This window comes from Oryctolagus cuniculus, chromosome 7 (genome assembly GCF_051225735.1).
Source record: "Oryctolagus cuniculus isolate XC-2025 breed Fujian yellow rabbit chromosome 7, ASM5122573v1, whole genome shotgun sequence".
Classification (NCBI taxonomy): Eukaryota; Metazoa; Chordata; class Mammalia; order Lagomorpha; family Leporidae; genus Oryctolagus; species Oryctolagus cuniculus.
This window is the reverse complement of record NC_142873.1, coordinates 30,995,472-31,020,140: the sequence shown is the minus strand read 5'-3', so window position 1 is coordinate 31,020,140 and position 24,669 is coordinate 30,995,472. Positions and strand designations below refer to the sequence as shown.

Sequence of the window (24,669 nt, the reverse complement as noted above, 5' to 3'; positions counted from 1 at the left end):
GATCATGGGTGGATGGTTTGCCCTTTGACAGAGGGAGAGATGCTTTGGTGCTGATGGGAGTAAAGGGGATGGAATGTAGGAAAGTCTTCCTCTGTTCCAGGGATGCACACCTGGAGTTTATCAGCATTATCTAGATGAATTAGAGATTCAGTTGGCCTTTAGCACTGTTTTTCTTGTTGGGCTATATACATGATATACTTTGTGTGTTTTTGTTGCCTGTAAAGCTGGATAGACATATGTGAGACTGGAGGGAGAAGGCGAGGGAGGTGGCCCCTGAATTTTTAGTTTTATAAGTTTCTCCAGCCAAATGAAGCAAGGGCATAACAGTAGAACAAGATGAACATGGATGTGTTTTCTGAAGTCGTGGTCGTAAGAATTGGTAACTGATTCAGACTGTCGTATTACTGGCCACTGCAAGAATGAAGTGAGATGATCATTTCCAAAGCCCTTGTCAGGTTCTTTCCATTTAGAGCCCACTTAAAACAATCATTTAATTGACCTTTAAAAAAAAAAAAAAACAACTTAATGCTTTCCCTGACTTATATCTATGTTTTCCTAATTGCTTTCAAATACAGTCCTTACCATCACAGGTTATGTTTAGTTTAAGGAGGCTTTTCAAGGAGCTATATATATGTCAAGGACCACCCTGTATCTTTTATTTTTGCTAGGAGTTTGGGGTTATAGAATGTATGGAAATTAGTTTTTTCTTTTTTATCACATGTGAGTTTTCCTTTTTTGTATCATCTGTCTTTCAAATTGTTCTTGCAATCATCAGGAGCAGTGGTGAGAGTTATTCCTTGCTTTTACTTGGTGTTTTAACTTTGGTAGGAAAGTTGCAATATTTTTAATTATTTTAGAATTTCAAAAGTGGTCACTTATGAATGTTTATTTCTTGGTTTCCATAATAATTATGAGATACTCTGAAAATAAATGCTGTTGAAATAATACAAACTGGAACTATTTTTTCCTACCTTAAATTTTCAGTTCTGTATCTAGGTAAGCTTTTTTTTTTTACTTTTATTTAGTAAATAAAAATTTCCAAAGTACAGCTTATGGATTACAATGGCGTCCCCCGCCACCCCCCCCCCCAACTTCCCTCCCACTCGCAATCCTCCAATCTCCCACTCCCTTTCCCATTCCATTCACATCAATTCATTTTCAATTATCTTTATATACAGAAGATCAGTTTAGTATAGATTAAGTAAAGATTTCATCAGTTTGCACCCACACAGAACATAAAGTGTAAAGTACTGTTTCAGTACTAGTTATAGCATTAATTCACATTGGACAACACATTAAGGACAGAGATCCCACGTGAGGAGAAGTACACAGTGACTCCTGTTGTTGACTTAACAATTTGACACTCTTGTTTATGGCGTCAATAATCTCCCTAGGCTCTAGTCATGAGTTGCCAAGGCTGTGGAAGCCTTTTGAGTTCACCGACTTCAGTCCCATTCAGACAAGGTCATAATCAAAGTGGAAGTTGTCTCCTCCCTTCAGAGAAAGGTACCTCCTTCTTTGATGGCCCCGTTCTTTCCACTGGGATCTCACTCGTGGAGATCTTTCATTTAGGTGTTGTTTTTTTTTTTTTTTTTTGCCAGAGTGTCTTGGCTTTCCATGCCTAAAATACTTTCATGGGCTCTTCAGCCAGATCTGAATGCCTTAAGGGCTGATTCTGAGGCCAGAGTGCTGTTTAGGACATCTGCCATTCTATGAGTCTGCTGTGTATCCCGCTTCCCATGTTGGATCGTTCTCTCCCTTTTTGATTTTATCTGTCAGTTAGTATTAGCAGACACTAGTCTTGTCTGTGTGATCCCTTTGACTCTTATACCTATCAGGGTGATCAATTGTGAACTGAAATTGATCACTTGGACTAGTGAGATTGCATTGGTATATGCAACCTTGATGGGATTGTATTGGAATCCCCTGGTACATTTCTAACTCTACCATTTGGGGCAAGTCAGCTTGAGCATGTCCCAAATTGTACATCTCCTCCCTCTCTTAGTCCCACTCTTATATTAAACAGGAATCATTTTTTAGTTAAATTTAAACACCTAAGAATAATTGTGTGTTAATTACAGAGTTCAGCCAATAGTATTAAGTAGAACAAAAAAATACTAAAAGGGATAAAGTATTAAATTGTACATCAACAGTCAGGACAAGGGCTGATCAAGTCAGTGTTTCTCATAGTGTCCATTTCACTTCAACAGGTTTCCTTTTTGGTGCGCAGTTAGTTGTCACCAATCAGGGAGAACATATGATATTTGTCCCTCTGGGACTGGCTTAATTCACTCAGCATGATGTTTTCCAGAATCCTCCATTTTGTTGCAAATGACCGGATTTCATTGTTTTTGATGTTGTATGGTATTCTATAGAGTACATGTCCCATAATTTCTTTATCCAGTCTACTGTTGATAGGCATTTGGGTTGATTCCAGGTCTTAGCTATTGTGAATCGAGCTGCAATAAACATTAAGGTGCAGACAGCTTTTTTATTTGCCAATTTAATTTCTTTTGGGTAAATTCCCAGGAGTGGGATGGCTGGGTTGTATGGCAGGGTTATATTCAGGTTTCTGAGGAATCTCCAGACTGACTTCCATAGTGGCTTTACGAGTTTGCATTCCCACCAACAGTGGGTTAGTGTCCCATTTTCCCCACATCCTTGCCAGCATCTGTTGTTGGTAGATTTCTGAATGTGAGCCATTCTAACTGGGGTGAGGTGAAACCTCATTGTGGTTTTGATTTACATTTCCCTGATGGCTAGGGATCCTGAACATTTTTTCATGTGCCTGTTGGCCATTTGGATTTCCTCTTTTGAAAAATGTCTATTGAAGTCCTTGGCCCATCTCTTAAGTGGGTTGTTTGTTTTGATGTTGTGGAGTTTCTTGATCTCTAAGTAGTTTCTGGTTATTAACCCTTTATCTGTTGCATAGTTTGCAAATATTTTTTCCCATTTGTCAGTTGCCTCTTCACTTTCCTGACTGTTTCTTTTGCAGTACAGAAACTTCTCAATTTGAAGCAATCAAAAATGTTAATTTTGGCTTTGACTGCCTGTGGTTCCGGGGTCTTTTCCAAGAAGTCTTTGCCAGTACCTATATCTTGCAGGGTTTCTCCAATGGTCTCTAATAATTTGATGGTGTCGGGTCATAGATTTAAGTCTTTAATCCATGTTGAGTGGATTTTTGTGTAAGGTGAAAGGTAGGGGTCTTGCTTCATGCTTCTGCACATGGAAATCCAGTTCCAGTTTTCCCAGCACCATTTATTAATAGACTGTCCTTACTCCAGGGATTGGTTTTTGGCTCCTTGATCAAATACAAGTTGGCTGTAGATGTTTGGATTGATTTCTGGTGTTTCAATTCTGTTCCATTGGTCTATCCATCTGTTTCTGTACCAGTACCATGCTGTTTTGATAACAGCTGCCCTGTAGTATATCCTGAAATCTGGTTTTGTGATGCCTCCAGCTTTGTTTTTGTTGTACAAGATTGCTTTAGCTATTCGAGGTCTCCTGTGTCTCCATATGAATTTCAGCATCATTTTTTCCAGGTCTGAGAAGAATGTCTTTGGTATTTTGATTGGTATCACATTGAATCTATGAATTGCTTTTGGGAGAATGGACATTTTGATGCTATTGATTCTTCCAATCTATGAGCATGGAAGATTTTTCCATTTTTTGGTATCCTCTTCTATTTCTTTCTTTAAGGTTTTGTAATTCTCATCGTAGAGATCTTTAAGTTTATTCCAAGGTATTTGATTGTTTTTGTAGCTATTGTGAATGGGATTGATCTTAGCAGTTCTTTCTCAGCCGTGGCATTGCCTGTGTATACAAAGGCTGTTGATTTTTGTGCATTGATTTTATATCCTGCTACTTTGCCAAACTCTTCTATGAGTTCCAATAGTCTCTTAGTAGACTTATAGTCTCTTAGTAGACTTCTTTGGATCCCCTAAATAATCATATCTTCTGCAAAGAGGCATAGTTTGAGTTCTTCCTTCCCAATTTGTATCCCTTTAATTTCTTTTTCTTGCCTAATAGCTCTGGCTAAAACTTCGAGAACTATATTGAATAGCAGTGGTGAGAGTGGGCATCCCTGTCTGGTACCAGATCTCAGTGGAAATGCTTCCAACTTTTCCCCATTCAATAGAATGTTGGCCGTGGGTTTTTCATGAATTTCTTTGATTGTATTGAGGAATGTTCTTCCATACCCAGTTTGCTTAGAGTTTTCATCATGAAAGGGTGTTGTATTTTGTCAAATGCTTTCTCTGCGTCTATTGAGATAATCATATGGTTTTTCTTCTGCAGTCTGTTAATGTGGTATATCACATTGATTATTTTGCGAACATTGAACCATCCCTGCATACCAGGGATAAATCCCACTTGGTCCGAGTGGATGATCTTCCTGATGTGTTGTTGCATTCTATTGGCCAGAATTTTATTGAGGATTTTTGCATCTATGTTCATCAGGGATATTGGTCTGTAATTTTCTTTCAGTGCATCTTTTTCCGGCTTAGGAATTAAGGTGATGCTGGCTTCATAGAAAGAATTTGGGAGGATTCCCTCTTTTTCGAATGTTCTGAATAGTTAGTTCTTTTTAAATGTCTGGTAGAATTTAGCAGTGAATCCATCTGGTCCTGGGCTTTTCTTTGTTGGGAGGGCCTTTATTACTGTTTCAATTTCTGTCTCAGTTATGGGTCTGTTTAAGTTTTCTATGTCTTCCTGGTTCAATTTAGGTAGGTTGCATGTGTCCAGGAATCTATCCATTTCTGATAGATTTCCCTGTTTGCTGGCATACAAGTCCTTGTAGTAATTTCTGATGATTTTTTTTATTTCTGTGGTGTCTGTTGTTACGTTTCCTTTTTCATCTCTGATTTTATTGATTTGGGTCCTTTCTTTTTTTAGTTAGTTGGGCCAATGGGGTGTCAGTTTTGTTTATTGGCCGGCGCTGTGGCTCACTAGGCTAATCCTCCGCCTTGCGGTGTCGGCACACCAGGTTCTAGTCCTGGTCAGGGCGCCGGATTCTGTCCCGGTTGCCCCTCTTCCAGGCCAGCTCTCTGCTGTGGCCAGGGAGTACAGTGGAGGATGGCCCAAGTACTTGGGCCCTGCACCCCATGGGAGACCAGGATAAGTACCTGGCTCCTGCCATTGGATCAGCGCGGTGCGCCGGCTGCTGCTCGCCAGCCGCGGCAGCCATTGGAGAGTGAACCAATGGCAAAGGAAGACCTTTCTCTCTGTCTCTCTCTCTCACTGTCCACTCTGCCTGTCAAAAAAAAAAACATTTTTTTTTTGTTTATTTTTTCAAAAAACCAGCTCCTCATTTGGCTGATTTTTTGTAATTTTTTTTTATTCAATCCTATTGATTTCTTCTCTGATTTTAATTATTTCTCTTCTCCTACTAGATTTGGGTCTGGTTTGCTGCAGAATTTCTAGATCATTGAGATGATTTTGAAAGCTTATTTCTTTGGTGCCTTTCCAATTTCTTGATGTAGGCACCTCTTGTTATAAACTTTCCTCTTAACACTGCTTTTGCCATATCCCATAGTTTTGGTATGTTGTGCTGTTATCCTCATTTACTTCCAGAAAGTTTTTAATTTCTCTCTTGATTTCTTCTATGACCCAGTGTTCATTCAGGAGCATGTTGTTCAATCTCCATGTGTTTGCATATGCTCTAGGAATTTCTGAGTTGCTAATTTCCAACTTCATTCCCCTATGGTCTGAGAAGCTGCATCGTATGATTCTAATTCTTTTGAATTTGCTGAGACTTGCTTTATGGCCTAGTATGTGGTCCATCCTAGAGAAGGTTCCATGTACTGCTGAGAAGAATGTAAATTCTTTATGTGTAGGATGAAAAGTTCTGTAGATATCTGTTAGATCCATTTGGGCTATGGTGTCGTTTAAATCTACTGTCTCCTTGTTGATCTTCTGTCCGGTTGATCTATTTCTGAGAGTGGAGTATTGAAGTCCCTCAGTACTATTGTATTGGAGTCTAAGTCTCCCTTTAAGTCCCTTACCAAATCTTTTAGATAAACTGGTGCCCTGTAATTAGGTGCATATACATTGATAATTGTTATATCTTCCTGTTGAATTGATCCCTTAATCATTATATAGTGCCCCTCTTTGTCTCTCTTCACAGTTTTTGTATTAAAGTTTATTTTGTCTGATATTAAGATGGCTGCACCTGCTCTTTTTTCATTTCTGTTGGCATGGTATATCTTTTTCCAGCTTTTCACTTTCAGTCTGTATGCATTTTTTTTTTTTTTTTTTGACAGGCAGAGTGGACAGTGAGAGAGACAGAAAGGTCTTCCTTTGCCGTTGGTTCACCCTCCAATGGCCGCTGCAGCTGGTGCGCTGCAGCCAGCTCACCACAGTGATCCTAAGCCAGGAGCCAGGTGCTTGTCCTGGTCTCCCATGTGGTGCAGGGCCCAATGACTTGGGCCATCCTCCACCGCACTCCCGGTCCACAGCAGAGAGCTGGCCTGGAAGAGAGGCAACCGGGACAGAATCTGGCGCCCCGACTAGAACTAGAACCCAGTGTGCCGGCGCCTCAAGGCAGAGGATTAGCCTAGTGAGCTGCGGCGCCGGCCTGTATGCATCTTTGTTGGAAAGGATGTGTTTCTTGTAAGCAGTAAATGGATGGGTTTTGTTCCTTAACCCAATCAGCCAATCGGTGTCTTTTAACTGGACAATTCAGGCCATTAACGTTCAATGTGACTATTGATAAGTAGTAACTTTGCCCTGCCATTTGCCAAAGATATTTTCTAATATATGCTTTGAACTTCCTGTGATCTTTTGCTGTGAGGTTTCCTTCCTTTATCTTCTTTCATATTGATGACCTTGTTTCTGTGTTTCTGTGTGTAACACATCTTTAAGCATCTTTTGCAGGGCTGGACGAGTGGCGACAAATTCTTTCAATTTCTGTTTGCTATGAAAGGTCTTTATTTCACCTTCATTCACAAATAAGAGCTTTGCAGGCAGTTTTTCTCTCTTAGTACTTGGGCTATATCTCTCCCTTCCCTCAGCCTGTAGGGTTTCTGATGAGAAGTCAGTGGTAAGTCTAATTGGAGATCCTCTGAGAGTAATCTGACATTTCTCTCTTGCACATTTTAGGATATTTTCTTTATGTTTCACTGTGGTGAGTTTAATTACAATGTGTTGTGGTGAGGATCTCTTTTGGTCATGTTTATTAGGGGTTCTATGAGCTTCCTGTACTAGGATGTCTCTCTGTCCTTCTCCAAACCTGGCAAATTTTCTGCTAGTATCTCACTAAAAAGGCCTTCTAATCCTTTCTCCCTCTCCATGCCTTCAGGAACTCCTAGAACCCTAATGTTGGTTTTTTTAATAGTATCCTGTAGATTCCTGACAATATTTTTTAGATTTCTAATTTCCTCTTCTTTTCTTTGGTTTGACTGTATACTTTCCTGTGCTCTGTCTTCTAAGTCCGATATTCTCTCTTCTGCTTCACTGACTCTGTTTTTAAGGCTCTCTAATGTGTTTGTCATTTGATCTATTGAGTTCTTCATTTCATTTTGATTCCTCCTTAAGATTTCATTTACACGAGAGAGATTTTCTATCCTGTCTAGTAAGGATTTTCATAGCTCAAGCATTTGTTTTTGAAAACTTCTAAATGTTCTTATCATAAATTTTTTGAAATCCGTATCTTGCATTTCTCCCGTCTCATCATCTTCAGAATCTTGGCTTGGGTTGTTTGTTCATTTGGGGGAGTCATAATGTCTTCCTTGTTCTTGTTTCCTTGGTTTCTGCGTTTGTTGCTTGGCATTGTGGAGATATCCTTTGGATTCTTCTTCCCTTGCTGTGGTATTTTTTCCTTGTTATACTATGACTGTATTAAGTGGACTGTCTACTTTTGTTGGAGCCTTAGAGGCTTGAGATGGGTGTGGCCCGAGAGCTCTGTTTGGTTCCTCAGAGTTAAGGCTGTGCCAAAGGTGACACTCCCAGGTTATGTGTGGTAAATCTCTCTCTCTCTCTCTCTCTTTTTGATTCAGAAGGGAAGTAATTCTGCACAGCTGAGTGGAATTTAAGGTAGTCAGCTTCTGATCTCTGGCTCCTGTGGGTATCTCATTTGCCTGCACTGCCCTCAGTGTGGGCTCAAATTCGCCTGCAGTCTCCCGCTGGGTTGCCAAGGTTACCGAAGTGTAGGGTCTCTGGAGAGTACTCACTTGAACTCCGTGAGTTCTCTCACCCACTGTCTCTTTTATCACAGTCTCAGTGCATTAGCACCACACATTCACTAGGTCCTAATCTCCTGTTATTTCATCCCATCTGAGTCAGGTTTTTCTGCTTGGCTGAGGGCGGGTGCAGCCTGAGGTCACGCTGCTTTTACGTATGTCCAAGGTGGCGCCTGCTCTTTGTCTTGCTCGCCTTTGAGAGGTGAGCAGAGAGAGAGAAACTCGTGTCCATACCAGTCACTTTTTTTTTTTTTCCTCTCTCTTCTAGTTAGCCTGGTGAACTTTCCCCCATGGGGCTTCAAGCTTCGTTCCCTCTAGGCTCCTCCTTCCGCTTTTCCTGCCAGTGTTTCGGGCTATTGAGGTTCGGCTCACCTCGAATTCCAGCGCTGATGTGTTGATTCTGCCTCTGGTGTCCTGAGCCGTGGGCTCCCATGCCCTCCAAGCAGGTCCACCATGAATCACTAGTTCCGGAAGAGTTTCCTCTGCTGTTTCTTCCCCAACTCTTCCTTGAACCTGCAGTATCTCCACTTTTTTCTTTTTCTTCTTCTTCTTCTTTTTTTTTTTTTTTTTTTTGACAGGCAGAGTGGACAGTGAGAGAGAGAGACAGAGAGAAAGGTCTTCCTTTGCCATTGGTTCACCCTCCAGTTGCCACCGCAGCTGGCGTGCTGCGGCCGGCGCACTGTGCTGATCCAATGGCAGGAGCCAGATACTTATCCTGGTCTCCCATGGGGTACAGGGCCCAAGTACTTGGGCCATCCTCCACTGCACTCCCTGGCCACAGCAGAGAGCTGGACTGGAAGAGGGGCAACCGGGACAGAATCCGGCACCCCAACCGGGACTAGAACCCGGTGTGCTGGCGCCGCAAGGCGGAGGATAAGCCTAGTGAGCCGTGGCTTTGGCACAGTATCTCCACTTTTATTAAACTGTCTCTTCCCGGACTATCAGTGTGCTCCCTTCCTATTCCGCCATCTTGCCCCCCCCCCTTTTTTCTTAAAATAATAATTTCCTTGTGGTTCAGGTCCCCAGAGGAAAGATCAGGTTGAGAGCATGTTTCTTTTGTATTTCTAACTCGGCTTCTCTTGGCAGTGTTTAGGTTTCAGTTTTGTGTCCTTAACATTCTGCTTATGGCTTGTACAGTTGTTCTAATAATAGATAGGCAAAGAGAACCTATTTCATGCATTTAATGTATTTTTAACTTTCAAATGAAGTAATTTTTTCTTTCAAATAATGGCAAGTTCCTTGGTGGTCTGAAATGGCTGTTGCTATTCATTGCAAGTAGAGTCAGGAGTGAATGTTGTCTGCCTCTGCTCCTGTGTTTCACGTAGCTTCCGAGTTTACTGGGCAGCAGCAAATCCTTCATCTTAGCTGTGCAGAGAATTCGTAGTGCCTGTGCCTGTGCACAGAGAGCTTTTGTTAGAAATACAGTCCTATAGAACTGTCAAATTTTACACTAAGATGAGGCTTCGAGATTGTTTCTTTACATCTTTTTTTAAGAGAATTTAACTATTATTTTTTAAAATTTATTTATTTGAAAGTCACAGAGAAGCAGAGAGCAAGACAGAGAGAGAGAGAGAGAGAGGGAGGGAGAGAGTCTTCCATCCCCTGGTTCACTCCCCAGGTGGCTGCAAAGGCTGGAGCTGTGCCAGTACGAAGCCAGGAGCCAGGAGCTTTTTCCGGGTCTCCCACAGGCATGCAGGGACCCAAAGGCTTGGGCCATCTTTTGCTGCCTTCCCAGGCCATAGCAGAGAGCTGCATCAGAAGTCTATCAGCCAGGACTCAAACCGGCACCCATATAGGATGCTGGCCCTGCAGGTGGTGGCTTTACCTGCTACATCACAGTGCCGGCCCCACATCCCATCTTAACAGATGAAGAGGGAGACCTGGGGTGGTTGAGTAAGTTTTGCCTTAAGTTACTGGTTTTCAATTTTCGTCACCTGCCTTGTCCTTTTTAAAAAAATCAAACCTGTAAGCTAAAATACTAACTCATAGATATGTTACTCCCCCAAAGTAAAATTCTTTCTAATAAATCAGCCTTCTTTCTAATAAATCAAAATGATATCCTAATTATAAGATAAAAGGGAAATAAGGGCCGTTGCTGTGGGTAAAGCTGCTGCCTGCAATACTGGCATCCCATATGGGTGCCGGTTCAAGACCCAGCTGCTCCACTTCCGATCCAGCTCTCTGTTGTGGGCTGGGAAAGCAATAGAAGATGGCCTAAGTCCTTCAGCCTCTGCACTCATGTGGGAGACCTGGAAGAAGCTCCTGGCTCCTGGCTCCTGGCTCCTGGCTTCGGATTAGTGCAGCTCCACCCATTGTGGCCAGCTTGGAAGTGAATCAGCGATGGAAGACTCTCTCTCTCTCTCTCACTCTCACTCTCTCTCTCTCTCTGCTTCTCCTTCTCTCTGTGTAACTCTTTCAAATAAATAAATAAATAAATCTTTTTAAAAAGAATATAAAAGGAAATTAATTTAGAATAAAATGATATATATTTCAGTATGTAAATATAATGTGACTGCACTAAAGATGTAATGGAGTTGTCAGAAACTTCTGTTTTATATTGAGTCACTATGAGTGTGACAGCTACAGAAGTAGGCAGTGCATAGCAAGTATGGATGAGTGACTCAGATGGCACAAACGACGCTGCCACTGGGGGCGCAGTTTTCCAAAATGATGGGTGACTCTAAAGTCCTTAATGTTACATTAAGTTCCTTAATGCATAAGGTACTTTTCTCCTGGATAACTGAGTGAATTTTTTATTTACATGTAGAATGGAATTAGGTTCTAAGGCCAGATAATAATTACGAGTAGGTCCCCCCCACCCCCTTATATCAATGGTAGGTGAGATATTTGAAAGTTTTGTTGGGTACAAGACTGAGTGGACTTTTTGTGTAGAGTTGTTCTGTGCATCATAGATCTGTTGTCTCTGATTCTTACTTGCTAAATGTTCAAAAATGCCTCACAAATCCAGACATCCTGTAGGGAGAACGACTGCCCCAAACTGTGCTGTGAATTATGGTAGAACTGGACCTGGCACTGGAGCTCTGCTGTCCTAATTTCTAATCTCGTCACCATGCCATTACCAAAATGAAAGTTCAGCTTGCTGCCCTGCTGTACCCAGTGTGACTGAATAGTTAATTTGGAAATTTGAAGAAATATTGCAAATCGGTTTTTCCCATAAGTAACACTTCTGTTTAATGTAAGGTAATTATGTGCTTTTTAATTTGTGGTGACATCTGATGTTGTTGTAAGTTGGGTTCTTCTCCAGCCTTCATTGCAAGCCTTGGTTTTCAGCCAGTTGCTGATTAGCTGCATCAGAATGTATACCCTCAGAAAAAACCTCTCCCTGCCTCTCCCTGCCTCCCCTTCTCCCTCTCCCTCTCCCTCTCTCTCTCTGTCATACTCACACATGCCTTTTCCTTTTATCTGTCAGTCCTGGGATTATAAGTGCATTTCACAAGCAGAAGCTAATACAGTGGAATGAATAATGTATAGCATGTTTATAAAGTGGATCTTTTTGTTGACTATTACTGCACCGAAGTCGAATTCACTAAATGTTTCTTGAATCGAGTTTGGAACCAGACTCTAGTTAATAATGTTCTTCTAATTGCTATTTTCAATTAGAACAGACCCAGATTTTCCCCCAGCAAAGGTAGCTTTTAGCCTCTATTTCATTCAGCAGATAGTTAATGAGCACCTACTATGTGCTAGATACTTTTCTAGTAAGATATAGAGATAAGCAAAGCAGATACTCTCACCATAGTGGAGCCCACAATGCAGTGGGGAGAGAGGCATTAAGCAAGAGTATAGTTCCAGATCTGTAACTAAGAGAGGATAACAAGAGGAACATGCTGTGGTACAGAATGGGGCGAAAGGCCTCCCTGTGGAGGTGACCTAGCAGGATCTGAAGGGCAGGTAAACTTAGATAATCGGCAGAATATGCCAGGTGGAGGAAAAGTGAGTGTGAAGGTCCTAAGGCAGGAAAGAGCTGGGCCTGGGGCTAACGTTGGTCCAGGCAGCCTCGCCACTGTCAGTACTGCGTTATCCTGTCGGTTCTTCCTTCCTCATCAGTGCTGTCCTGAGCTTAGACGGAGCTCTAAGTGGTTCTCTGGATGTGTCTTACTATTTCGTGTCTTGGTGTTTTTTGTACTATTTGCTGTTTTTGAAATTCTCTTTTCCATCCCCAGCTATTCTGTTCTTTCCATGGTAACTTCAGGCATTGCCTTCTCTGAATTTCTTTAGCAGACTTGGGTACTTCTTTCTCAGGGTGTTCATTCAGCCTTGTACATACCTCTGTTATTGCAACTACCACAACATTTTAACTGTTTGCTTATTTCCCATATTGATGCACTTGTTAAGCACTGAGATTTTATCTTTTCATTTATATATCCAGGACCTGTTATTTAGTAAATGGTCAAGCATATTTTTTCTTAGCAAACATTTACTTGTGAATATCGTAAACTTTTCCTTACAACATATGTACATGCACATAGGCCTGTGTCTTTTCCTTTTATCTATCGATCCATGTATCGATCCATGTAAACACATTTCATAAACAAAAGCTAAACTTGGTGAAATGGTATTGTAGTATATTTATAAGACGGATTCCTGCTGCACAAAAGTTGATTTCACTAAATGCTTTTTGATTTGGCTTTGCAGCCAGATCCTAATTAATAATGTTCTAGTTGTTATTTTCTAAGACTTGGCAAACATGTTCTTTTTAAAGCTCTAAATACCCCACACCCCATCCAATTCCTTCCTAGTTGCCACCAGCACCCATCTTACTATCTCAACTACTTCTGGCTTTCTTCATAGTTACATTTGGAAAGCACAGGAATATGTAGGTGTTCTACAAATGAAAGACATTGAGAACATGTTCTAATGTTCTGATAAGCCTGTCTTTGGCAATATGAAATAGTGTTTAGTGGGTTGGCTGAATTTGAGCCTTCAGTTTAAGCTCTCTTGCCTTTATTTTAGGTAAAGTGAACACAAGTGAGTAGCAACGAAGAACTAGGTTTGTGCATTTTGGTTCTACTGGTGTTGAAGTTTACTCCCAGTGCTGCCATTTTTTAAAACAAGCAGTATGATTTCACATTGCTTGGGATGTTTTAAGTAACTTAAACCTCAATTTCTTTGACCTAGAAAAATGTTTTTCTATTGTAGGAATTGAAAATTAGGATTTTAAACAATTTGCACAAGGTTTTGAGGCTAGTTTGAGCTAGAATTAAAGAAGTTCTGTGTCAGAGAATTTTATTTACAGATAGTCCTTAACTTAGTAGTGGTTCAACTTCAGATATTTTGACTTTACCCTAGGACAAAAACTGTAGGCGTTCAGTAGAAACCATACTTCAAACTGTGAATTTTGGTTTTCTCCTGGGCTGGCAGTGTGGGTGTGGTGGTCAGTTGTGATGCTGGGCAGCAGCAGTAAAAGCTGCAACTCGCATTCAGCCCTGTGATGGGGAGGCAGCCAGCGGCGTTGCTAAGCTGTGACGTTTCGTAGGTTGGAGTATTGAATGCAGCTTTTACTTAGGATATTCTCAACTTATGGTCTGTCTGTTAGGATGTAGCCCCATCGTGAATCCAGGAGCATCTGTACTTGTAATTCAGCCCTCTTCCATGCCTTTGTTTTTTTACAAAATAATTTTTCCTTTAGTGAATTGATGAAATATCTATTTTTTAAGAAATTAATGCATTTTTTTTTTCAGAGAGTGATGCCTTCTAGCTTTTTCCTGCTGCTGCGATTTTTCTTGAGAATTGATGGGGTGCTTATTAGAATGAATGACACGAGGCTTTACCACGAGGTAACTGTTCTCATTTAATGAACGTACTAATTGATAATGGCCTGTTTCTGTTGTTTTCATTGTCAGTCTTGAGAATTTGAAGCTTAAAAATGTTTTATATTATATGTCAATCATTCTTTTTTTTTTTTTTTTTTAAGATTCATTCATTTATTTCAAAGAGTTACACACAGAGAGAAGGAGAGAGAGAGCAAGAGAGGGAGAGAGAGAGGTCTTCCATCCACTGGTTCACTCCTCAGTTGGCTGCAACGGCCAGAGCTGGGCCAATCTGAAGCCAGGAGCCAGGAGCTTTCTCCTGGGTCTTCCCATGCGGGTGCAGAGGCCCAAAGACTTGGGCCATCTTCCACTGCTTTCCCAGGCCACAGCAGAGAGCAGGATTGGAAATGGAAGAGCCAGGACTTGAACCTGTGCCCATATGGGATGCCAGCTTTGCAGGTGGTGGCTTTACCCACTAAGCCACAGTGTCGGCCCCTCATTCTAACTTTTAACTTTGGGTCTTTCAGACTCACTGTTGACTGCACACTGTTACCAGTCATTACATGCTTTCTGTAAGTCCTGGTGATTAAAAATGTTTTTTAAATACATTTGGTAAAATATGGTTGGGGTAGGAGGCAGGCTTTTGGCCTAGCAGTTAAGACACTACATCCCATATCACAGAGTCTGGGTTTGAGTCCCTGCTGTGCTCCTTATAGGTAGCAGACTTGCATTGAGTTTACTGTTCCTGGCTTCTTTGTAGGCTTTTGGGGAATGAATCAATGGACAGGAGCTCTTTGTCTCTCTACCTCTCAAATAAACAATATAACTATATTGCAACTTTAAAATTTTTTAATATAGGCTGACAAGACTTACATGCTACGAGAATATACATCAAGAGAGAGCAAAATTTCTAATTTAATGGTAAGTATTTAAATTTTAGTTTTGGAAGTTGAATCTTAATATTTTAAGTATGGTATCCCCTAAAACCCTATCATTCTACCCAAACTTACATCTCTAAATTCATTCCCTTGGGGATCTATAGGATAAATCCTACTGGAACATAACTTTTCTGTGCTTATCTCAAATGCAAAAACATTTGGTGTTGTTCTACACCTTAGACACCATCCAGTCTAATTTTCCCATTTTATTCTGGAGACACTCACTGAGAGTTAGATGTGTGACTTAACCTGAGTCCCAGCTGGTTACTGGTGATGCTGAAGCTTGCACCAGCAGATGTCCGTTCCACTTTGCACTCTGTAATTTCTTCCTACTGTCTCCTTTTTTCTTCCCTAAAATGCGATAATCCTGTATCATGACTTGTTTTGACATCACTTTATTTTTGCTTCTTTGAGACTTGTAAAGAGCTGCTTATCATTTAGGATTTTACAATGGGTTTCTTAAGAAGTTACACCTTTCTACTAATTTGGTAATTTTTTATCCTTAGTGCTTGTTTCTCTCTGAGTGTAGAATATACTTGAGTTAGAAAAATTACTCAGATTCTATTGTAGGCTTCATACTGGGCTATAACTGAACAGTAATATTTTCAGGTTACAAAACTAACAGGGATAGGGATTGGATGAAGATGCATTAAATTCTTATGATGTTTATGGGACCATTATAAATTGCATAACCCTGTCATCCCTGAAGAAATCATTCAGAAACAAAATGGAATGATTCAGTAACAGGAAATACCTGTTATTTTTAGGAGCACTTAATCATGCTCTTCGTATGCATATATTACACTGATTTTGAAATTGCTTGTTTATTAATACTTGAATCAAAACATTTTCACTAAGTGTTCATGTGGTAATGGAGTGTATGCTAACAGGATTTATGTATTTCTTAGCATGTTCCACCTTCTCTCTTCACGGAACCTAATGAAATATCACAGTATTTACCAATAAAGGAAGCAGTCTGTGAGAAGCTAATATTTCCAGAAAGAATTGATGCTAACCCTGCAGAGTCACAAGAAAGTACACCTGTGGAATAGAATGTGATACAACATACACTCAACGTGGATCTGACTGGACACCTGGCTGTTTGTAGGGGGATATTTTTATTATGAGAACTGATCGCCTTGTTTATGTGCAGATTTTCTGTAGCCTTAAAGGAAAAAACAATAAAGGATTATTGCAGGCAGATTCCATTCAACTGCTGTTTGTCCTGTCTTCAGATTCATATTCCAGATGTCTGTTTTCTGGAGTTAAATTTGGATTTCTATGATGTCATAAAGTGGCAGCTTGGCAGTAGTGATGCGTTTATGTCTGGAGCAGTGGGCGTAATTTGCAGCCATCATGACAATGTCTTCAAGTGCAGAGGTGACATCACTGAATCCCGGGCTCGTGACTGTGTAGGATTCCTGATTGTGCATGCTCTTCCTTTGGACTTTCTGACAGTAATCACACTTCTGCATATCGTGACTTGCCGCCTAGGAAATTAATCTCATAATTTAATGATCTTCACCCACAGAATTTTAAAAGTATGTTTACCCCAATTTTAAATTGGCTTTAAAATTAAAAGAAAGATTCAAACATAGGAAAAGAGCTAGTGTTTTGGAGAACTTAAGCTATCATGTATCTGGAAATACATGAATGTGGTTTAATCACTGACAGGATGTCAGAGGTGTCTTTCCACCATCTTAAAGTGCTCTCTAGTACAGGACCTACGTAGTACACAGAGATAAATTTCAAATCTATTTGGTTATGTTGATGATAACCCATTAAACATTTTATGTTGTTTTCTACCTTTCTAAGTGATTTTTCATAAAGTGGCTATAAAGCATAGATTTTTGAAAATGTCTTAAATAGTAGGAGGAAAAAATGGAGTCCCTTTGTTGTGATTTAAAATAATTGTGCATATTTCCACCTGATGGAAAACTCTCTAAATAGAATAAAAATTTGAAAGGATTAGCAAAGCTCTTCACGTATTAGTCTGAAGAAAATTGTGAGACAAATAAATTTGGTTATTCATCATTGCTCAGCCAGGCAGGATCACTTTTATTAACTAAATTTGATCACAAATAGTTTTGTATTTATCTGCCTTCTGTGTCTTGCCCAAGGTATAAGAAATCAGGATTTTGTTAGCTTTAAGAAAACACATGGTATGTATACTGTATATTAAATATACTTGTATTTAATATTCTCTGTTAGGACAGGAAAGTGTGTATACATTGTACTCAGTTTTATGTTTTACTTTGTTTGCCATGCAGATTTGAACAGAACAGACTCTATTCCTGCAAAGTATAAGAAATGCAAAACTTGTAAGAATATTCATTGGTTGGAGTTTCTGGGCAACATCATATTGTGTGTGTGTGTGTGTGTGTGTGTGTGTATGTATGTATACACACTTTTTTTTAACTTGTTGATTTAGATGTCTTGGTACCTGAGTAGTCTTAGGATTATGTATTTTGAGAATCCACTGTTAAAAATCATAGGAAATGAAAAGAATTGGCCTTTTTTTCCTTTTTAAAGGAAGTGGGAAGTGGGTGGATAAATGTGCTTCTGAAAACTTCACTAGTTTATTCCCGTGGAGGATACCAAGAAAATTTGTTTTTGGCCAATGCTAAATATGACATATATCATTTTATATTTATTTGTTCCAAGTGTCTTTTTGTAAGTGGAGAATAAACAATAAGAAATTTACTGATCTGTGTTTCACTATTTCATTTATTTCAGTTTTTCTTAAAGCTTAACTGAAGAAGAGTGGTTTGGGATGTACCTTCTCATTTGTGCTTTATAGTTTTTTTTGAAAGATTTATTTATTTACTTGAAAGTCAGAGTTACACAGAGAAAGGAGAGGGAGGGGGAGAGAGAGAGAGAGAGAGGTCAAGAGGTCTTCCATCCACTGGCTCACTCCCTAGATGGCCGCAACAGCCGGAGTTGCCCGGATCCGAAGCCAGGAGCCAGGAGCTCCTTGCTTTATGTTTTGAACTTGGTCAACATTGTAGACAGACTCATGCAGAGTATAAATGAAAACGGACTAGGTATTTCAGAGTGTCATTCTTTAGTATACTTCGGCTTCTTGCCTGTCCTCTCCCTCTGTTCCTCCATACTTCAATGGGTACTTTAATTAGCCAGTGTTTTCTGTTGGCTGGGTTAGTGTTCTCTGGTCTTGAGAATATGAATCATTGCCATATAAGCACTGTGTGTCCAAGGCGGTGCTAGGGATGGGGGGTGTGATGATGAAGAGGAAGAGTACGGTTGAGCCTCCCTGTTTGTGGGCTCTACATCTGTGGGTTCAACTGAGCACGAATGAAGATCTTAAAAATAATTATCTGCTCTGCATATGTGCAGGCTTTTTTTTTTTTTTTTAAACAAAAAGATTTATTTGAAAGAGTTAGAGGCAGAGGCCAGAGAGAGAGGTCTTCCATCCACTAGTTCACTCCCCAAATGGCTGCAATGGCCAAAGCGGGGCTGATCCCAAACCAGGAGCCTGGAGTTTCTTCTGGTTCTCCCACGTGGGTTCAGGGTACCAAGGACTTGAGCCATCTTCCGCTGCTTTCCCAGATGCATTAGCAGGGAGCTTGATTGGAAGTGGAGCAGGCGGGACTCAAACCAGCACTATTATGGGATGCCCATGCTGCAGGTGGCAGCTTTACCTGTTACTCCACACTGCCCCCCGCTGCTCATTCTCTGTTCACATTGTGGAGCTAATTAAAAGTATACACGAGTGGGGCCTGCACTGTGGGATGGTGGGTAAGCTTCACCTGCGGTGAAGAAGCTGTGAAGACCCACAAAGAGGAAGCTCCTGGCTCCTGGCTTCGGTCTGGCCCAGCTCTGGCTGATGCAGCCATTTGGGGAGTGAACCAGCAGCAGATGGAAGATCTGTCTCCCTTTCAAATAAAACCTTAATTTAAAAAAAAAAAGTATACGGGAGGATGCAGATAGGCTATATGCTAATACTGTGCCTAAAACTAATTTGAGATGCAGATAGACCCCGTCCTCTAGTTCACTCAGCAGGTGAGACTGGATTGAGCTGAGCCTTGGAACTGAAATCTCAATCCATGTCTCCCACGTGTGTGGCAGGGTCTGACTGCTTAGCTGTAAGATGCTCCCCATCAAGGTCTGCATGGCCAAGTAACGAATTGGTACCTGGAGCTGGGGATGGAATTCAGGCACTCTGATATGGGATGTGGGCATTTTTTACAAAATATAGATTTATTTACTTACTTGAGTTTGGGAGATAGAGTTTCCAATCCACTGGTTCACTCTCCAAATGGCTGCAACACCGGCACTGTGTCAGGCCAAAGTTGGGAACTTGGAGCTAAGCACTTGGGCCATATTCTGCCGCTTTCCCAGGTGCATTAGCAGGGAACTAGATCAGAATTGGAGCAATCAGGACGTGAACTGACACCCATATGGGATGCTGGCGGTGCAGGTGGCTCAACCCACTGCATCACAATGCTGGCCCTGGACCTGGGCATCTCAATCAAGCAGTTTTCCCGCAAGTTCCAACACCTGTCCTTACTTTGTCATTTTATATGAGGAACTGGAGCATTTACAGATTTTGGTATCCACTGGGGATTCTGGAATCAATCTTATGGATGCTGAGAGGCAACTATTTTTTTTAAAGATTTATTTATTTGAAAGGCAGGGTTACAGAGAGAGGAGAGACAGAGATCTTCCATCTGTTGGTTCCCTCCCCAAATGGCTGCAATGGCCAGGATTGGGCTAGGCTGAAGCCAGGAGTTAGGAGCTTCTTCTGGGTCTCCCACGTGGGTGCAGGGGCCCAAGGACTTGGCCATCTTCCACTGCTTTTCCAGGCACATTAACAGAGAGCTGGATTGGAAGTGGAGTAGCCAGGACTTGAGCTGGTGCCCTTATGGGATGCAGACACTGCAGATGGCGGCTTAACCCTCCCTGCCAGAGTGGCAGACCCTGTATTTGTTTTATGGGGTTAGTCTAATGGGGAAGACCAAGAGAGATTTTGGTAGGTGTGATGATGGGGAATTACTGGTATAAGAGAATAACAGTAACTTTAGTAGAGTTCTGCTTCTGAAGATGTAGAAAGCCTGGAGACTATTGTTCCCAACTGTACAAGGAGAAAACACTGGGTCATTACAGAATTGCAGCTTTTTCCTGAGTTTATCAAGCTGAAATCACAAAGCAAGCTGAATCCCAAAGAGTAGTAAGTCCTTCAAGGAGGTATAGAACTTAGAAACTTCCCTCGTAGGAAGGACATAAGAGAAAGAGGTGGCCACTCGACAAGCTGGTCAGAAAACGTTAGCAAAATTTTAACAAAAATTTTTTTTTGTTTTAAGATTTATTTATTAGAGAAGGAGAGACAGAGAGCTGTTTCATCTACTGGTTCACTCCCCAGATGGCCGGATGGCTATGGCTGGGCCAGGCCGAAGCCAGGAGCTTGATCCCAGTCTCCCACTTGGGGGCGGGGACTCAAACACTTGGGCCATCTCCTGTTTTTCCCAGGCCATTAGCAGGGAGTTGGATCAGAAATGAAGCAGCCGATGGGCTGGTACTGTGGTGTAGCGGATGAGGCCGCCACCTTCGGTGCTGGTGTCCTGGCTGCTCCACTTCTGATCCAGCTCTCTGTTATGGCCTGGGAAGGCGGTGGAGGGTGGCCCAAGTCCTTGGGTCCCTGCACCCGCTTGGGAGACCTGGAGGAGGCTCCCGGCTCCTGGCTTCGGATTGTCACAGCTTCGGCCGTTATGGCCAGTTGGGGAGTGAACTGGCAGATGGAAGACTCTCTGTCTCTCTGTCCTCTTTGCCTCTCCTTCTCTGTGTAGCTCTGCCCATTTGGGATGCTGGTGTTACGTGTGGCAGCTTTTCCTGATACATCACAATGCCAGACCCAACAAACTCTTAAAGGCTACATGTGGGTTAGAGTATCAGTTTGGAATAGTTGAGAGTTTCAAATAAGGGGACTTCACACACCCTCACTAATTCTTTCCTAAGGACCTTCTCCAGGTGGTCACAACAAATACTGAAGCATGTCAGGGAGCCAGAAAATCCCACCTGGCCATGTAGGCATGCAGGAGGCAGTTGGCTGCTGCTGGGGGGTAGGAATGAAAACCTGCCGGCCCCCAGACTCGTGAAGGATGTAGAAGCTTTAGGCTGCTGTGGGGAGGAGCAAAACCAAGCTACCACTGCCAGGCAAAATGCCACTGCTTTTGGGCAAGACCCACATGCCTCGGGGAATGACAGGAAGCGTTCTGCAAGTGGGACAGGTCAAGAATCACTACTGCTGGAGAAAGCGTGGGAAACAGCTGTGTGCCCTTGCAGGAGAGAGGCCAACAACTGGCTCCCACATGCATAACCAAAGGAGACCTGCTGCCACTGGGGAATGGGCATGACACTGTTGCGATGTGAGTTCATCTGTGTTACGATTCTTGTGATTCTAAGTAAATAGATATCTTAATTAGGATTAATATGGCTGTGCTTTCTAACATTGCCTCCATTTTTAGCATTTTCTTGTAGCAGGTTATCACTGAGCCAAGTGGCTGGCAGATAGCCATGCAGCCTGTCACTTCACACTGGCTGACTGATGAGCCACACTGACAGCTGTGTGCTGAGATGCGAATGAGGCAGCTGGTTCCCAAACTTTTCCCTCCAAGGCTGACATTTGGAAGCAAAGATATTACAACTTCAGAGGCAATTACAAAAATACTAGTGTCTACAAACTGTCATTAAGGGACATATCTCACTGTGATTCCGTTCTCTGCAAGGACTCACTCTGAAAAGTCAGGGGCCATTGGAGGCTCCGCTGAACTGAACAGTCCTTTACGTCCTTGCCAAAGGCTCGGTGGCATCTGGAACCACTGGGAGTCACCTTGAAGGGTGCTTTCCAGAGCATTTGAAAATTTTCCTCCACGGATGCACAGTGTTTGGTTCATTACTGGCACTCTGTGCTCAGATAACTTTATTTGATCCACTTTTGTCTGCCTTTTCGTATTTTCCTTTTGCTTATTCTGCTTTTGTGTGCGTTTCAATAAACTGATTAACTCAGGGACTGTCTTTGCCACACTTAGTTTGTCAATTGAGTAAAGGGTAAAAGGATCTGACTGTCTTAGAAAAATTATAATCCACCGTGGCTGGTCCAGCAGACAGTTTCTCACACGAGACCAGAACACATTTAGAGCAGAATCTGACTACTGTTGGGAAATGGAACAGGAATATTGAGAAAGTTGTACCCTTGAGGGCCAGGAACACAAAGTCCACTGAAGGTTAGCCAAGGTCAGCGGAGAAAACCTTCCTGTCCCTACTCTGAGCCTGCCACTAAATAACAAGGAACACCACTCTACTGTGGGGTGTAGGTGTGTGAGGATCGCTGTAAACTGACAGTAGAAGTCAAAGAAAAATCTTGGGCAGACACTTGGCACAGCAGTTAAGACGCTGCTTGGGACACTGTATCCCTTGGCCTACTGATTATGTTTGAGTCCTGTTTAGCCACTTCCTGCTAAAAAAAAACACCCTGGGAGAGAGCAGGAGATGGCTCAGATACTTGGATCCCTGCCACCCATGTGAGAGACTTAGATGGAGTTCTGGGCTGCTGACTTCAGCTTCACCCAGTCCTGGCTTTTGTGGGCATTTGGGGAGTGAACCAACAGATGGAAGATGTCTGTATCTCTCTGCCTTTCAGATAAATAAAGAAGTTCTATAATTTAAAAAATTCTTCTGCGCTCCAGGTGTACTGTAAGCACAGGTTATAGCTGTCAACCTCTGGAAGAATTTGAAACCTGTGATATACTGAAGACAGCAATAGTATAATCTAAAACCATGCGAACTTCAGTCTGCATTGACACAGAAATGTACACATACCCAGAGGTAAACACAATCTAATTCCTTCAGTTATACACATGATATGTGGTGCTCAATCAGAATTCAACAGAACCTGATTCAGAGATGAAACAGAGGTTGGACTATCAGATTTTAAGACAACTGATATATTAATGTTTCTGGTGGAAAAGATGGATATCACAAATGGGGAACTTTAGCTGAGAAGTGGGTAACTCGCAATTTTTTTTTTTTTTTTTGACAGGCAGAGTGGACAGTGAGAGAGAGAGACAGAGAGAAAGGTCTTCCTTTGCCGTTGGTTCACCCTCCAATGGCCGCCGCGGCCAGTGCGCTGCGCCAGCGCACTGTGCTGATCCAATGGCAGGAGCCAGGTGCTTTTCCTGGTCTCCCATGGGGTGCAGGGCCCAAGCACTTGGGCCATCCTCCACTGCACTCCCTGGCCACAGCAGAGAGCTGGCCTGGAAGAGGGGCAACCGGGACAGAATCTGGCGCCCCGACCGGGACTAGAACCCGGTGTGCCGGCACCGCAAGGCGGAGGATTAGCTTAGTGAGCCGCGGTGCCGGCCGCAATGTTTTTAGAAAAGCCACATCAGAGATAGCAAATTCCTTCAGGAACCTTGATACAGTTGAAGAGACAATCAATGAATTTGAAGAGAGGTCACTAGAAATTATCTAAATTGGGGCCAGCACCGTGGTGCAGTAGGTTCATCCTCTGCCTGTGGCACTGGCATCCCATATGGACGCCGGTTCTAGTCCCGGCTGTTCCTCTTCCGATCCAGCTCTCTGCTATGGCCTGGGAAAGCAGTAGAAGATGGTCCAAGTGCTTGGGCACCTGCACCCACATGGGGAACCTGGAAGAAGCTCCTGGCTCCTGGCTTCGGATTGGTGCAGCTCCGGCCATTGCGGCCATTTGGGGAGTGAACCAATGAAAAGAAGACCTTTCTCTCTGTCTCTTCCTCTCACTGTCTATAGCTCTACCTCTCAAATAAATAAATAAAAAATCTTAAAAAAAAAAAAAGAAATTATCTAAATGGGGATACAAAGACGAAAAAAGACTAGTGGAGGGGCCGGCGCTGTGGCGTAGCAGGTTAAGCTGCTGCCTGCAGTGCCAGCATCCCATATGGGTGCTAGTTCAAGACCCGGATGCTCCACTTCCAATACAGCTCTCTGCTATGGCCTGGGAAAAAGTGGAAGATGGCCCAAATCCTTGGGCCCCTGCACCCATGTGGGAGACCCAGAAGAAGCTCCTGGCTCCTGGCTCCTGGCTTTGGATCAGCACAACTCCAGCCGTTGCTACCAACTGGGGAATGAACCAGCAGATGGAAGACATCTCTGTCTCTGTCTCTCCTTCTTTCTCTGTGTAACTCCGACTTTCAAATAAATAAATAAATCTTAAAAAAAAAGAAAGAAAGAAAAAAGACTAGTGGTAAGGAAACAGTACTGTGCATCCAAAAATTGTGGGATGAAATCAAATAGTCTGGGGGCAGCATTGTGGCGCAGCCAGATAAAACCCTGGCCTGAAGCACGGGCATTCCATATGGGCGCTGGTTCAAGTTCCAGCTGCTCCACTTCTGATCCACCTCTCTGTTATGGCCTGGGAACGGAGTAGAATATGACCCAAGTGCTTGGGCCCCTACACCCATGTGGGAGACCTGGAAGAAGCTCCTGGCTCCTGGCTTTGGATCAGCTCAGCTTTGGCCGTTCAGCCATTTGGGTAGTGAACCAGTGGATGGAAGACCTCTCTTTTTCTCTCTTCCTCTCTCCCTCTCTCTCTCTCTCTCTTTCAAATAAGTAAAATAAATCTTTAAAAAGATCAAATGGTCTTATATCTGAAGCTACTTCAAAATGTTCATGAGAAATGGAACTAAAAAAATTTCGAATCTATGCATATAAGGATCTTTTAAAAATTCATAAAAATTCATATGATAAAAATACACATGGATTTCAATTTTTTGCTCCAAAATAAACATA

The 24,669-nt window shown here is 42.2% G+C and overlaps 1 protein-coding gene across 1 annotated transcript in view; it reads left to right on the top strand.

Moving 5' to 3' along the window:
- TIPRL (TOR signaling pathway regulator) overlaps positions 1-17,589 on the top strand; it is a 32,645-nt gene extending 15,056 nt beyond the window's left edge. The window contains exons 5-7 of the mRNA XM_002715661.5: positions 13,880-13,975; positions 14,807-14,869; positions 15,795-17,589. Coding sequence (XP_002715707.1) covers positions 13,880-13,975; positions 14,807-14,869; positions 15,795-15,938 — 303 coding nt within the window. The 3' untranslated portion in view covers positions 15,939-17,589. The remainder of the gene's footprint in view (positions 1-13,879; positions 13,976-14,806; positions 14,870-15,794) is intronic.
- Positions 17,590-24,669: the final 7,080 nt, after the last annotated feature.